At 31.4% G+C, this 17,726-nt stretch overlaps 1 protein-coding gene across 6 annotated transcripts in view; it reads left to right on the forward strand.

Annotated features, from left to right (window-relative positions):
- LOC145265376 (inter alpha-trypsin inhibitor, heavy chain 4-like) overlaps positions 1-16,878 on the forward strand; it is a 109,595-nt gene extending 92,717 nt beyond the window's left edge. For 4 of the 6 annotated variants that reach the window (XM_080121168.1, XM_080121164.1, XM_080121169.1 and 1 more), the window contains 6 exons: positions 1,520-1,546; positions 5,467-5,526; positions 7,870-7,971; positions 8,304-8,408; positions 15,987-16,268; positions 16,588-16,878. In XM_080121168.1, the coding sequence (XP_079977294.1) occupies positions 1,520-1,546; positions 5,467-5,526; positions 7,870-7,971; positions 8,304-8,408; positions 15,987-16,268; positions 16,588-16,733 (722 nt within the window). In that variant the 3' untranslated portion in view covers positions 16,734-16,878. The remainder of the gene's footprint in view (positions 1-1,519; positions 1,547-5,466; positions 5,527-7,869; positions 7,972-8,303; positions 8,409-15,986; positions 16,269-16,587) is intronic. The other 2 variants (XM_080121167.1, XM_080121166.1) reach the window with 1 other exon arrangement.
- The last annotated feature ends 848 nt before the right edge of the window (positions 16,879-17,726 follow it).

Raw genomic sequence — 17,726 nt, forward strand, 5'->3', positions numbered from 1 at the left:
TATAGAAAACTGATCACATATAATGATAGAAGATGTATCGAGACACAGGAATGGGTATGTTTAGTCTGGCATAATGATGATTCATTAAAATTGTGGGGTCTGCGTTCGCGCCTGGTCCACAAAGTATGGAAATAAAAAATTTAAAAATTAAAAAAAAAAAAAAGTTTCCAAGTGTTTTTGATATAGATGTACATAATAATATTTGATAAGTAAGTTTTAACTTAAATAGGGATGGTATAATAAAATTGTGGGGTCTGCGTTCGCGCCTGGCCTCTATAGAATGGAAATAGGCACAAACTTTAATAAAGACTTTTCATGTCTATCTGCGTAAGTATACTTTGATAATTATGTTTCAGTTTGAAGAAATATGGTATAATAAAATTATGGGGTGTTCGTTCGCGCCTGACCTCCATAGAATGGAAATATGTCACAAAGTTTAACAAGGTTTTTTAATATAGATCGACAGAATATTGTGATAAGTGTTTCAGTGTGAACAGGTATGGTATAATAAATTATGGGGTTTATCTATTTTCTTTTTACTTTCATCATATTTTGCTTTGGTTTTGATACCCCCAAATTCGAAGCTATCTCTTTACAAGCCTTCCTTTTCATAACCTATTATACTTTCATAAATCAGAGTCCATTTTCTGTAGGCTGTTTTTGAACCCAGTCAACGACGGGTACTTTTGCTAGTATATATATATATATATATATATATATATATATATATATATATATATATATATATATATATATATATAGAATATGTATAAACATATAATATACATCAAATATATATACAATATATATATGATATCATTTCTAAAATATAATATATATATATATAATATATATAATATATCTATATATCTATAAAAGTGAACGTGTCTGTCTGTCTGTCTGTCTGTCTATCTGTCTGAGTACATTTCCCTACGCAATAACTCTGTCAATTTTTAGTCTATAGACTCGAAATTTGAAATACCGGGTACTGAGATTTGGAAAAATCGCTGTGACGGGTGTCAGCCAGAAATTTGGCTGTTAAGGGGTCAAATTTCAACGATTTGACCTTTAAGAACTCTACCAAACTCCTTCGACAATTTTGGGTCTAGACACTTGAAATTTTAGATTTAGGTTCCTTGAACATAGATCTAACTTAATAGAGTGATTTGAGCCCGAAACAATAAATTTTAAGGGGTCATAATAGGGGTCAAAGTTTTAAAAAATTAACCATTTTTTTTGTTTTTTTGCTTTTTTTGCACAGCATACACCTCCAAACACCCGAGCAACGCCGGGCACCCCTGCTAGTATTATATATATGTAAAATATATATATATCATGTATATTTATATAAACTAAGTCTTTAATATTTATAATATATTTTAAGTTTACTATTTTGGATTATCTTTGTAAACTTAATTGCAATTATATATATATATATATATATATATATATATATATATATATATATATATATATTCTCTCAAGTAGTTTAACATTTCTTATTTCTCTTGTGTTTCAGCAGTTGGATTGTCCTCAAATTACAAACGTAAGTAGGATTTTCTGCAGTATTATTGAATTTGTTATAATCAGTGGGTATTTATTTGCTCCCCCACCGAGCAAATTAGGCACAAGACCAATTTTTAATGTGAAGAGTGAAGGAAGGGGGAAGGGAAAAAAGGGGACCAGCTCCCGAGAGGTGGGAAATGGGAGCTGGTTAAAGGTCAGGTATGTGGGGTTGCTCCCACATCTGGTCTTTGCTTGCAGTATCTGTCGGAACAGATCCTACACTTTGATCTTGTCGCCTGGGCCCCGGAGGGCGCGCGGCCAAGTAGGGGAAAATACGCATTTATTTTGTAAACCAAATTTTAACTGTTTTGTTTTTTTATTTTTTTATTTTATTTTTACAAAAATCTTCATGTATTACGTCTGTTTTCGCAGACATCAATCATCACTTCTTCCTTCAGACCATTTCACGATGGCATTCTTTACAATATTGTACCTATAGTAGGTTACAATTACTCACTGTAGGGACAATACTCATACAGAGCGGGCAGTCTTAGCTATTGTATCTCAAATCAGTTTAATACAACCAAATCCGGAAGAAACTATCAGGCTGCTCAACTGTTCATCCATCATCTGCCTGCTGCGACCACGTACCCTGATTGGGAGAGGGTCATAAGTGGGTACTCGACCTTGTTTAAGGTTCTCCCATTTTTGTATTATGAATTTTATGGGGTTTTTTTTCTTTTTTTTTTTTTGTACGTGTTCATTTATTTTATACGATTGAGCAATATTAAATTTCGCCAAAGTGGAAACAAAAATATCCACACCAAACTCATTCAAGTAAATTATAACAAAATATTTTCGTTGGTGTCTCTTTGGATTAGGGTTTGCCTTCAGTTCCAATATTTTATGCTAGTGTTGGTCTGTATCTCAGCCTGCACAATTTTATTTATTTATTTTTTTTTTCTTTTTAGTTTTCAGGTTATTTCGTTACTGATATTGATCATTATAGTGTAAATTGGTATATAGGGTATTGCCATAGCTGGAGATCTTGGGAAGTAGACCTTTATGCAATATCTTATCGAAGGCCTTTGATATGTAAAGAGCAATTGCCCTAGAGATATAAAAATAATTATATGAAATCAACAGTCTACAGTGTTTTGTGAACTAAGTCACTGTGAGGAAGCATGTGAAGCTTCCTCTTGGTGCGCTGCAGACAATCGATTAATTTGATTTAAAAATAGATGATTTCACTGACTTCGATGACAATCAATGTATGGGAGTGTGAAACATTCATTGATCATCATTCAATCCCAGGCAACATCGAGTCTCCCTGCTAATATATATATATATATATATATATATATATATATATATATATATATATATATATATATATATAATAAATTCCACAGCCAAACAACGCCGCAGCTCACAAGAGCCATGATAGTCAACGAACCGGAAGTCCAAGACTCGAGTTTCGCCCTCATTTATTATACAATCTCTCACATTCTGAAAAATCATATATATATATATATATATATATATATAGTGGTTAGAACTGCTGACTATCAGCACGATAGTTGTAGGTTCAATTCACAGCTAGGGAAAGGTGCTAGCCTAGCTGCACTAATGAGTTGTGGTACAACGAAACAGTACTGTATGTGGACGATTATATATTTTAGGCCCCCATCCCAGTATATAATAAAGAACAAATAAGTCATTTGTATGCCTAATTTAGAAGACTATTTTTAAACGGTTTATAATAAAATAATGTTTAGTGTATTTGTAATTTTCCTATATGCATGCAGTAATTTTGCGGGTATTAACAGAAATTAAAATGATTTAATAAAAATAAAAAAGGGATGGATTATTGAAGCATATCTTTAAACATAACGTTTGGTAAAATTTAAGGGCGATAATCTATATATCTATAAAAGTGAGAATTTGTGTGTGTGTGTGTCTGTGTGTGTGTGAGGACACTTTTCAACATATATACCTAATGAATTTTTAATCCACAGACTTGAAAATTGGTTTATAGGGTATTCAGACATGTGGAAAAATTTTTAATCACTTTTCATCATGTCGTAAATGTATCTCACCCAACGCTTATTAGGCTCACTGTTTGTTTGTAGATAAACTAACAACTCGAGCACTTTAGTAGCGTGTATTCCAATTCCTGCTGTAGCTGTTAACCTGAAATCATAAAAATTGGTCAGTCATCTCATAAGATGTATAGCAATAGCATACTGAATTTTCAAGAGTCTGCGACAATTTTAAATGTTTGTACAAAAAAAGTCTGGAAATTTATTGACGGCAAGTCTTTATCACTCTTTCTATCAAAGCCATACATTTTGCTTCTTTCTTTCCGTATTTCCGCTGCCAAATGACTCTGCTACCTGAAGTTGTACATCTACGAAACGAAGCACTCTCTGTCATTTTTTTTTTTTGTTACATGGTAGTCACCACTTATCAAGGCCCAGAAGCCACTCGGGGATAAGGGTTATTGCGTGTACAGTAATCAATGGGATAGTGTCGTAGTAATCGTTAGTATTGGAGATTTGATAAAGTGTCTTACTTAAGGGGGCGCTTCATCAGGAATTTGTTTATGTTGGACTTGAAGACATCCAAGTTCTAGTCAGGTGGGAAACAGGCAAATGAAAGAGAGTTCCACAGGTGTGCACTTCTAAGAAAGAAGCTTTGTTCATGGAATCTACGTTTTGATTTAGGCACAGATAAAGAGTGGAGAAAATTATTGCCAGTGGTTTCAGCTAGACGGGTGTTTTTCGTGAAAAATTTGTGAGGGGGGACCAGAGATTGGAGCTCGGACGAGCACCTGCCATGGAAATAACGATAAAACAAAGACAGGCTTGCAACGTCTCTTCTGTGGGAGAGAGGTTACAGGGAAGAGAAAAAGGCATCCCCCATTAAGCCACGAAGTCTATTGTGTACTTTGTCAAGGCAGGATAGGCTGTTTTTAGCAGCTCCTGCCCAAATATGGCAGCAGTACTCCGTCCTTCGATGTACTTGGCTTTTATATAGAGAATTGCATCAGTAGTGACATATCTTCTGGAGCGGTAGAAGGATCCCACCATTTTCCCAGCGACCTTGGCAACAAACTTGATGTACGTGTTCCATTTCAGATCAGGAGTAAAGGTCAAACCCAGAAGCTTATCAAAACATGGGGCCTCCCCTAGACGAGAGCCATCCATTTCAATTGACTACCACCACCACCATCATCATCAGTAATTTAACATCCCTTGCATCTAATAAGTTTTAAAAATAACCCCTCACCTCTCATTAGGTCAGCATTTCAGCTAGAGTTAATATTTTTTTTTATATGGCATCTCTAGAGTTAATATTTTTTTTTATACGGCATCTCTAGAGTTAATATTTTTTTTTTATACGGCATCTCTAGAGTTAATATTTTTTTTATACGGCATCTCTAGAGTTAATATTTTTTTTTTATACGGCATCTCTAGAGTTAATATTTTTTTTTATACGGCATCTCTAGAGTTAATATTTTTTTTATACGGCATCTCTAGAGTTAATATTTTTTTATACGGCATCTCTAGAGTTAATATTTTTTTTTTATACTGCATCTCTAGAGTTAATATTTTTTTATACGGCATCTCTAGAGTTAATTTTTTTTTTTTTATACGGTATAAACATGTTGACACACCGGTTCCCGCTGGATCATCGAAGTTAAGCAACGTTGAATCTGGTTAGTATTAAATGGGTAACTATTTGGGAATTCCAGGTGCTGTATGTGCTCTCTGCTTATCTCGGCATTGTTTCCAGTCGTTCTGAACTTCTCTTTGCCACTGGACCCAAACACTGCCGATTCAGGAGAGGTGTGGTTGGAAATTGCGCAATTCTTGCACAGCTTCCCTTACAGGGGGTATCCTTTGTCTTTCGAGACTGAACGCAGGCATCGAATAATATTTTATTTTGTCTTTTCAGTTACTGGTTCTCGTAGAGTAAAACCGATTAGTTTTCCCTATACTCATCGTGCCCATTACAGTAAGTACCTTTTACAAATTTTTTAAACTTTCATAATATCCACAAGTACATATATATATTATTCCTTAATTGGAATTCATTTTTTAGAGATGAGCATTATATGTTAATTTTATTTTTATTTCGGACTATTAGTCTCATCTTTATTAGTTGTTGTTTTTTTGGATCTTTTTATTGGTTCACAATGTTTCGGCCAACTTCCTCTGACCTTCATCAGGTGGTAACCGCAACGGATAGGAACTTCGAATCTCCTAACTGCATTCTCAGCCATCACTGCCATCCGTAGTTGTTGTCGTCTCACCACATTTTTGACCAATTACCTCTGGCACGCTTTGGGTAACGTTGTGAACCAATAAAAAGATCCAAAAAAACAACAACTAATAAAGATGAGACTAATAGTCCGAAATAAAAATAAAATTATCCACAAGTACGTCATGAATATGAATGATTATTACACATTTGAGCATCCATAGTTTTGACAAGTGCAAACGGAGTAGTAAAAAAACAAAAAAAAAACAAAATACGAGTGACTAGAAATGTAGAACAAAAAACAAATAAATAAACGATTCACTCATTTTACATCCAGACATTAGTTGAATGTGATTATTTACCATTTATTTAACAATCTCCGTAACATTATATATATATATATATATATATATATATATATATATATATATATATATATATATATATATATATATATACAGTGTATCACAAAAGTGAGTATACCCTTCACATTTCTTCAAATATTTAAGTATATATCTTCATGGGACAACACTGAAAAAAAATGATTGTTTGACACAATGAAAAGTAGTCTGTCTACAACATATATAACAGAATTAATTTATTTTCCCTTCAAAATAACTCAAAATATAACCATTAAAAGCTAAATCCCTGGCAACAAAAGTGAGTACACCCCTTACGAAAAGTTGTCAATATTAACATACAACATGTCAACTCTCAATATTTTGTGTGGCCACCATCATTATCCAAAACTGCCTTTACTCTCCTGGGCATGGAGTTTACCAGAGCTTCACATATAGCCACTGGAATGCACTTCCACTCTTCAATTGCAATGTTGCGGAGCTGGCAGATATTTGAGACTTAGCGCACTTCCACCTCCTGCTGGAGGATAACCTAAAGATGTTCAAGTCTGGAAACATGCTTGGCCAGTCCATCACTTTTACCCTCAGCCTCTTCAGTAAAGCAGTGGTTGTCTTGGATGTGTGCGTTGGGTCATTGTCATGCTGGAACACTACTCTGTGACCCAGTTTCTGGAGGGGGGGGAGGGGATCATGCTCTGCTGCAGTATTTGACAGTTCATGTTGGAGTTCATGTTTTCCTCAATGAAATGTAACTCTCCACTACCTGCAGCATTCATGCAGCCTCAAACCATGACATTCCCATGCTTGACTGTAGGTATGACACACTTTGTACGCCTCACCTGGTCGCTGCCACACATGCTTAAGGCCACCAGAACCAAATTAAATTTCGTCTCATCAGACCATAGGTCATGGTTCCAGTAATCTATGAGCTTTGTTGACGTGTCTTCAGCAAACTGTTTGCGGGCTTTCTTATGTATTGCCTTCAGAAGAGGCTTCTTCCTGGGGTGACAGCCATGCACGCCAATTTGAGGAGTGTGTCATGTTATTGTATTTTGATTTTATGAACGTTTTCCATTTGAAATAAAAAATAACGTATCTGTTTCTTATAACATCCGAACGTGGCTGACTGAGAACTTGTATGACTTATCAGATGAATTTCTGTGCATAACATATCTAAGAACACTGCCAGACATATAAATAAAGTGACTTTTATATGATAGTAAAGATATGAATAGTATAAAAATAAAGAGAAGGATTATTTTTAATCATGCAAAATGAAGATCTTAAAAAGTATGTCACCGTTTATGAATTTTATGAAATTGTTGTGGCCTTAACATCTGCTCCTCTCCTCAAATCGTAGTCTGATCATAACCTCCTATTGTACTACTGTGTGTGGGGCGCATTTGAGAAATACACTAACCGTACTATTTGCAGCACCAATGATGAACTGATTGCCAGGATAAAATTGGTATTCAGGCATCTCTTGAAGGATATTGTGAAAACAGTGGATTCCAGATTTAAATTTTTGGTGTAAGAAGAGCTTCTTAAAGTGAACTGTATTCGGCAAAAGATTTGTTTTTAATTTTTTTGATTGCTTCAATTTAATCAAGATTTTTCTTTCCTGTTGTAAAAAAAAATCAAATTTTTCTCAAACACCATATATGTATTAATCATTCGCTGTAGTAAAATAGTTAAACCAAAAGATACTAATGTTTTTATTCAATGTTTCCTTCCACAGCAACCCAAACTATTAGTGCATCAACTGTCACGATGATGCCACCTCCACCAACAACCACAACAATAAAACCACCCAACACAAATGTGACTGACTTTATTCCCGGTAAATATTCACATTTTATATTCTTTAATTTTCCAACATATGTTTGTTTATTATTATGTCCAGTGTCTGCAATTTGCAATAAATTCACGTTTTGTATTTAGTAGTTTATTCTTCTGTTAAATATATACTATTCTGTTAATGTTACAAGATGATGGTTCTTTTAGAATTACTCATTTTATTTTAGTGTGAATATTTTTATCTTTTTAGATATATGTATCTTTAGATAGGCTTGTGCTGTTTTTGTATGTAAGGCCATATGTTCATTGTTCATATTATACTACAATATTGATTGTGTCACTTTAAATTATTTTTTAAATCTTTTTTACATTTAGGTATAATTCTAAATATGCATGGTTGTAATGAACCTGTGTGCCTTGGGCACCATGCAGCCTGTGTTACGCATACAAGGGTGGTGCTTCTTACCGACAGTCAAGCTTGTAAGTAAAAGACCTTATGTGACATTCTCTCATTTTTCAAACATTTTCATTTTGGAACTGTTAGTTAGTTAGTTAGTTTTTTTTTTTGTTTTTTTTTTGTGGTTGTTGTTGTTGTTGTTGTTCTTCTTCTTCTTCTTCAATCATTGGGTTATTTTAGGCTGAAATCATGAGCCTTTGAACACTTGGAGATGAAAGTTTGCCCCGTAATCAAAAAAACAAAAAAACAAAATCAAATGTAGAATAAAGTCAACAATTATTGGTTATTTAACAGTTATTATACATTTTTGATATATCCCTGGGGGGGGGGGATATAATCAGTATAAATTAATCAGACGAAATAAGACTCAAGACCAGAGTAAGTTATAGGAAGTTTATTGTACAAACGTATTGACATTCGAACGTATCTTGAATGCCGGAGTGTTACATAAGAAGGACTGTCCCCTTCTCATGTAGGTAAGAAGGAAGACCAGATAAGAGAAAATGATATTAGGAAAAGACTAGAATCGAACCCTGTAGGCAAGTGTTGAAAGATAATGGATAATTGAAATCCTAGCAATGCAGTCGATTGTTAATTCTTTTAGAAATAACTAAATATTATTTATGCCAGAGCTAAAGCAATTGTCCATTCTTTTAGAAATAACTGAATATTATTTATGTCAGAGATAAAACAATTGTCCATTCTTTTAGAAATAACTAAATATTATTTATGTCAGAGATAAAGCGATTGTCCATTCTTTTAGAAATAACTGAATATTATTTATGTCAGAGATAAAGCGATTGTCCATTCTTTTAGAAATAACTAAATATTATTTATGTCAGAGATAAAGCGATTGTCAATTTTTTTTTTAGAAATAACTGAATATTATTTATGTCAGAGATAAAGCGATTGTCCATTCTTTTAGAAATAACTAAATATTATTTATGTCAGAGATAAAGCAATTGTCCATTCTTTTAGAAATAACTGAATATTATTTATGTCAGAGATAAAGCAATTGTCCATTCTTTTAGAAATAACTGAATATTATTTATGTCAGAGATAAAGCGATTGTCAATTTTTTTTTAGAAATAACTGAATATTATTTATGTCAGAGATAAAGCGATTGTCCATTCTTTTAGAAATAACTAAATATTATTTATGTCAGAGATAAAGCGATTGTCCATTCTTTTAGAAATAACTGAATATTATTTATGTCAGAGATAAAACAATTGTCCATTCTTTTAGAAATAACTAAATATTATTTATGTCAGAGATAAAGCGATTGTCAATTTTTTTTTAGAAATAACTGAATATTATTTATGTAAGAGATAAAGCAATTGTCCATTCTTTTAGAAATAACTAAATATTATTTATGTCAGAGATAAAGCAATTGTCCATTCTTTTAGAAATAACTGAATATTATTTATGTCAGAGATAAAGCAATTGTCCATTCTTTTAGAAATAACTAAATATTATTTATGCCAGAGATAAAGCGATTGTCAATTCTTTTAGAAATAACTGAATATTATTTATGTCAGAGATAAAGCGATTGTGCATTCTTTTAGAAATAACTAAATATTATTTATGTAAGAGATAAAGCGATTGTCCATTCTTTTAGAAATAACTAAATATTATTTATGTCAGAGATAAAGCGATTGTCAATTTTTTTTTTAGAAATTACTGAATATTATTTATGTCAGAGATAAAGCAATTGTCCATTCTTTTAGAAATAACTGAATATTATTTATGTCAGAGATAAAGCGATTGTCCATTCTTTTAGAAATAACTAAATATTATTTATGTCAGAGATAAAGCGATTGTAAATTTTTTTTTAGAAATTACTGAATATTATTTATGTCAGAGATAAAGCGATTGTCCATTCTTTTAGAAATAACTAAATATTATTTATGTCAGAGATAAAGCGATTGTCCATTCTTTTAGAAATAACTGAATATTATTTATGTCAGAGATAAAGCGATTGTCCATTCTTTTAGAAATAACTGAATATTATTTATGTCAGAAATAAAGCAATTGTCCATTCTTTTAGAAATAACTGAATATTATTTATGTCAGAGATAAAGCGATTGTCCATTCTTTTAGAAATAACTAAATATTATTTATGTCAGAGATAAAGCGATTGTCCATTCTTTTAGAAATAACTACATATTATTTATGCCAGAGATAAAGCAATTGTCCATTCTTTTAGAAATAACTGAATATTATTTATGTCAGAGATAAAGCGATTGTCCATTCTTTTAGAAATAACTAAATGTTATTTATGTCAGAGATAAAGCGATTGTCCATTCTTTTAGAAATAACTGAATATTATTTATGCCAGAGATAAAGCAATTGTCCATTCTTTTAGAAATAACTGAATATTATTTATGTCAGAGATAAAGCGATTGTCAATTTTTTTTTTTTAGAAATAACTGAATATTATTTATGTCAGAGATAAAGCGATTGTCCATTCTTTTAGAAATAACTAAATATTGTTTATGTCAGAGATAAAACAACTGTCCATTCTTTTAGAAATAACTAAATATTATTTATGTCAGAGATAAAGCGATTGTCAATTTTTTTTTAGAAATAACTGAATATTATTTATGTAAGAGATAAAGCGATTGTCCATTCTTTTAGAAATAACTAAATATTATTTATGTCAGAGATAAAGCAATTGTCCATTTTTTTAGAAATAACTGAATATTATTTATGTCAGAGATAAAGCAATTGTCCATTCTTTTAGAAATAACTAAATATTATTTATGCCAGAGATAAAGCGATTGTCAATTCTTTTAGAAATAACTGAATATTATTTATGTCAGAGATAAAGCGATTGTCCATTCTTTTAGAAATAACTAAATATTATTTATGTCAGAGATAAAGCGATTGTCCATTCTTTTAGAAATAACTGAATATTATTTATGTCAGAGATAAAGCAATTGTCCATTCTTTTAGAAATAACTGAATATTATTTATGTCAGAGATAAAGCGATTGTCAATTTTTTTTTTAGAAATTACTGAATATTATTTATGTCAGAGATAAAGCAATTGTCCATTCTTTTAGAAATAACTGAATATTATTCATGTCAGAGATAAAGCGATTGTCCATTCTTTTAGAAATAACTAAATATTATTTATCTCAGAGATAAAGCGATTGTCCATTCTTTTAGAAATAACTGAATATTATTTATGTCAGAGATAAAGCAATTGTCCATTCTTTTAGAAATAACTAAATATTATTTATGTCAGAGATAAAGCGATTGTCCATTCTTTTAGAAATAACTGAATATTATTTATGTCAGAGATAAAACAATTGTCCATTCTTTTAGAAATAACTAAATATTATTTATGTCAGAGATAAAGCGATTGTCCATTCTTTTAGAAATAACTGAATATTATTTATGTCAGAGATAAAGCGATTGTCCATTCTTTTAGAAATAACTAAATATTATTTATGTCAGAGATAAAGCGATTGTCAATTTTTTTTTTAGAAATAACTAAATATTATTTATGTCAGAGATAAAGCGATTGTCCATTCTTTTAGAAATAACTAAATATTATTTATGTCAGAGATAAAGCAATTGTCAATTCTTTCAGAAATAACTGAATATTATTTATGTCAGAGATAAAGCAATTGTCCATTCTTTTAGAAATAACTGAATATTATTTATGTCAGAGATAAAGCGATTGTCAATTTTTTTTTAGAAATAACTGAATATTATTTATGTCAGAGATAAAGCGATTGTCCATTCTTTTAGAAATAACTAAATATTATTTATGTCAGAGATAAAGCGATTGTCCATTCTTTTAGAAATAACTGAATATTATTTATGTCAGAGATAAAACAATTGTCCATTCTTTTAGAAATAACTAAATATTATTTATGTCAGAGATAAAGCGATTGTCAATTTTTTTTTAGAAATAACTGAATATTATTTATGTAAGAGATAAAGCGATTGTCCATTCTTTTAGAAATAACTAAATATTATTTATGTCAGAGATAAAGCAATTGTCCATTCTTTTAGAAATAACTGAATATTATTTATGTCAGAGATAAAGCAATTGTCCATTCTTTTAGAAATAACTAAATATTATTTATGCCAGAGATAAAGCGATTGTCAATTCTTTTAGAAATAACTGAATATTATTTATGTCAGAGATAAAGCGATTGTCCATTCTTTTAGAAATAACTAAATATTATTTATGTCAGAGATAAAGCGATTGTCAATTTTTTTTTAGAAATTACTGAATATTATTTATGTCAGAGATAAAGCGATTGTCCATTCTTTTAGAAATAACTAAATATTATTTATGTCAGAGATAAAGCGATTGTCCATTCTTTTAGAAATAACTGAATATTATTTATGTCAGAGATAAAGCGATTGTCCATTCTTTTAGAAATAACTGAATATTATTTATGTCAGAAATAAAGCAATTGTCCATTCTTTTAGAAATAACTGAATATTATTTATGTCAGAGATAAAGCGATTGTCCATTCTTTTAGAAATAACTAAATATTATTTATGTCAGAGATAAAGCGATTGTCCATTCTTTTAGAAATAACTAAATATTATTTATGCCAGAGATAAAGCAATTGTCCATTCTTTTAGAAATAACTGAATATTATTTATGTCAGAGATAAAGCAATTGTCCATTCTTTTAGAAATAACTAAATGTTATTTATGTCAGAGATAAAGCGATTGTCCATTCTTTTAGAAATAACTAAATATTATTTATGCCAGAGATAAAGCAATTGTCCATTCTTTTAGAAATAACTGAATATTATTTATGTCAGAGATAAAGCAATTGTCCATTCTTTTAGAAATAACTAAATGTTATTTATGCCAGAGATAAAGCAATTGTCCATTCTTTTAGAAATAACTAAATATTATTTATGTCAGAGATAAAGCAATTGTCCATTCTTTTAGAAATAACTAAATGTTATTTATGTCAGAGATAAAGCGATTGTCCATTCTTTTAGAAATAACTGAATATTATTTATGCCAGAGATAAAGCAATTGTCCATTCTTTTAGAAATAACTGAATATTATTTATGTCAGAGATAAAGCGATTGTCAATTTTTTTTTTTAGAAATAACTGAATATTATTTATGTCAGAGATAAAGCGATTGTCCATTCTTTTAGAAATAACTAAATATTGTTTATGTCAGAGATAAAACAACTGTCCATTCTTTTAGAAATAACTAAATATTATTTATGTCAGAGATAAAGCGATTGTCAATTTTTTTTTTTAGAAATAACTGAATATTATTTATGTAAGAGATAAAGCGATTGTCCATTCTTTTAGAAATAACTAAATATTATTTATGTCAGAGATAAAGCAATTGTCCATTTTTTTAGAAATAACTGAATATTATTTATGTCAGAGATAAAGCAATTGTCCATTCTTTTAGAAATAACTAAATATTATTTATGCCAGAGATAAAGCGATTGTCAATTCTTTTAGAAATAACTGAATATTATTTATGTCAGAGATAAAGCAATTGTCCATTCTTTTAGAAATAACTGAATATTATTAATGTCAGAGATAAAGCGATTGTCAATTCTTTTAGAAATAACTGAATATTATTTATGTCAGAGATAAAGCGATTGTCAATTTTTTTTTTAGAAATTACTGAATATTATTTATGTCAGAGATAAAGCAATTGTCCATTCTTTTAGAAATAACTGAATATTATTTATGTCAGAGATAAAGCGATTGTCCATTCTTTTAGAAATAACTAAATATTATTTATCTCAGAGATAAAGCGATTGTCCATTCTTTTAGAAATAACTGAATATTATTTATGTCAGAGATAAAGCAATTGTCCATTCTTTTAGAAATAACTAAATATTATTTATGTCAGAGATAAAGCGATTGTCCATTCTTTTAGAAATAACTGAATATTATTTATGTCAGAGATAAAGCGATTGTCCATTCTTTTAGAAATAACTGAATATTATTTATGCCAGAGATAAAGCAATTGTCCATTCTTTTAGAAATAACTGAATATTAAATATGAACAATGCGAGTTTATGAATTAAAAATAGGTTAATGTTACAATTTAATTTACGGATTTCTTTTGTTTATCAGAGGTGTGCAAGGGCATGGGTGAATTGAAACGTGATAAAGTCACGTTGGTTGACCAACACCTCTGACGTCATAAACAAATATATCTCAATATATTGAGACGAAGGTTCGAAGTTAGAGAGATAGGAATCAGACAGTCACAGACGAGAATCGGATAGCGACTTAGTGGAGCTGATCCCCTTAGAGGTGAACGGGAGGGGGAGAGAAGACCATGTAGTCAAAAGACTTGAATCCCGGACATCTTTAATCAGTCGGCTGAGGAATACAGAAATCATTTTGTAACTGTTTGTGTTCGTGTTATCATTCCACTAACTGAAAAGGTAAATATGTTTTATCATCATTATTATTTTTTTTTTTTACATTGGAGTCACCACTTATCAAGGCCCGGAGGCCACTCGAGGATAAGGTTTATTGCGTGTACAGTAATCAATGGGATAATATCGTATTAATCGTTAGTAATGGAGATTTGATAAATTGGATTACTTAAGGAATTTGTTTATGTTGGACTTGAAGACATCCAAGTTGTAGTCAGGTAGGAAACAGGCAAACGGAGGAGAGTTCCACAGGTTTGCAGTTCTAAGAAAGAAGCTTTGTTTATGGAATTTACATTTTGATTTAGGCACAGATAAAGAGTGGAGAAAATTATTGACAGTGGTTTCAGCTAGATGGGTGTTTTTCATGAAAGATTGACGAGGGGAGACCAGAGATTGGAGCTCAGACGAGCACTTGCCATGGAAATAACGATAAAACAAAGATAGGCTCACAATGTCTCTTCTGTAAGAGAGAGGTTGCAGGGAAGAGAAAAGGGCATCCCTCACTAGGCTACGGTCTATTTTATACTCTGTCAAGGCAGGATAAGCTGTTTTTACCAGCTCCTGCCCAAATGTGGCAACAGTACTCTATCCTTGGACGTACTTGGCTTTTATATAGATAGAGAATTGCATCAGCAGTGAGATATCTACTGGAGCGGTAGAAGGATCCCACCATTTTTCCAGCGACCTTGGCAACAGATTTGATGTACGTGTTCCATTTCAGATCAGGAGTAAAAGTCAATCACAGAAGCTTGTCAAAACATGGAGCCTACCCAAGACGAGAGCCATCCATTTCAATTGATGCCACATGGGACGAAGTCCCCAAGAATTGTCACATCGTCGTCATGTGTGTAATATATATAAATGTTATTGTGAAAAATGCCTCTGTTGAATTTCCACAGGTCCCGCTAGTATATATAAATGCCATCTTTGTTTTGAGTCCCCATTATATATGTGTCCCCAATAAGTACCCACTACACAACAGGAGTATCAACACTAACTTAATCTCTGACTAGTTATCACTTTCAAGCATCTTTTACGGACTGTAATCCATTCTCGGGGGTATCAGGATCTTCGACTATATCAGTTGTGTATAAAACTATTAAAATATACTAATTTTACTGAATCATCCTGAAACAGGTGACACTTTAATATTATTGTAAAATCTTTTGTTTTCGTTTACTTATATTTGTTTTATAGATATCTACATATATGGCTACCTGATGAGAACTTCCCCTTCGAATTGCATGGCGGCCTTCCAGAGACTGGTCATCAAAAAGAAACGTAAAGTTCTGGCTGAAATCACACCTGAAACTTTGACCAAGAATGAAAAAACGTTCAACGTTAGCAATAAAAATAAAACCGTTCTAAACATAAAGAAATACTTGCGGTTGACAGTGTACAAGAAGACGGAGAATGCAGGTTTGCTTACGGTGCATTTTACCGTCCTGAAACCTCTGCCAAATCCGATGGGATTATTAAGTAAGTATGCGCTAGAATATCTCTCTTGATTCTTTGGAGTTGAACAATTCTTTTCAAGTTGAACAATTGAAAACCATCTATTTTATCATTCGGAACGATGCTTCTTTCTCTCTCTCTCTCTCTCTCTCTCTCTCTCTCTCTCTCTCTCTCTCTGTTATATCCTTCTCTATTAATTTCCACAGTCTAGCAGGCCTTGCTTTAAAGATCGACAACATCTGACCAGTCATTTACTCATCCAGTCTCTAATATAAATATATTTTGCAATAAGGACATTGTGTACCGTTGTTATGGCTGCTAATAATTATTTTATATTTTTCAGGCACGTACATGTCGTCCACATCTTGTCAGAGGATTGATTCTGATAGGCTCGTCTTAGACCATCATCCCCAAGACTTATATAAGCTGCTGCCTTTGAATTCAACTTTAATTCCTAACCCTGATTATTGCTTCCTGAAGAGAAAATAAGAGAATTCTCTGAAAAGCAAAAAAAAAAAAAGAAAAGAAAAGAAAAGAGAAACAATATTCTTAAGAGATTTGTTAAAAAAAAAATTTTTTTTTTTTAATTTGTCATAAAAAATTGGAAATAAAGAATATTTTGTAAATCATTAAATTTATTGTTTTTCAAAATCAGTTCTTTAATCATTTGTTTTTCTTTTTTTTTCTACATTAGAGAATTAATCTTATTTGCATCACCACTCAAGGTGAAACTTTGAAATCGCTGCCCAGAAAGTTCAGCCATCTTGTTTTATGAAATTACAAAAAGATATGTACAATATTGCCTAGAGAAAATAAAAACTGCCAGAAGAATTAATTAGTTTTAAGTTATATATCTATATCTATATCTATATCTATATCTCTATATATCTATATTTTATGATCTATATCTATATCTATATATATATATGTCCTGCCTTGATAGAGTTCAAAATAGACTTCGTAGCCTCGTAGGAGATGTCCTTTTCTCCTCCTTGCAACCTCTATCTCACAGAAGAGATGTTGCGAGTTTGTCTCTGATGTATCGTTATTTTCATGGAAAGTGTTCAACTGAGCTTCAATCTATGGTCCCCCCTCGCCAAACTTTCACAAGAAACACTCGTCTAGCTGTAAACACTATCAATAATTTCCCCCACTCTTTATCTGTGCCTAAACCTAAACGTAGATTCCATGAACAAAGCTTCTTTCTTAGAACTGCACGCCTGTGGAATTGTCTTCCGTTTTCCTGCTTTCCGGCTGATTACAATATGGTTGTGTTCAAGTCTAAAGTAAATAAGTTCTTGATGAGCCGTTCCATATAAGTTATCAAATTTACCAAATTTTCATTACTAATGATTACTATATTGACCAATTTCTACTGTACACTCTTTAACCCTTATCCTTGAGTGGCCTCTGGGCCTTGATAATGTGGTGACGCCTATGTAAAAAAAAAAAAAAATATATATATATATATAGATATATATA

The sequence above is a fragment of the Euprymna scolopes genome, chromosome 40 (assembly GCF_053919585.1).
Source record: "Euprymna scolopes isolate OS-2025 chromosome 40, ASM5391958v1, whole genome shotgun sequence".
Lineage (NCBI taxonomy): Eukaryota > Metazoa > Mollusca > Cephalopoda > Sepiida > Sepiolidae > Euprymna > Euprymna scolopes.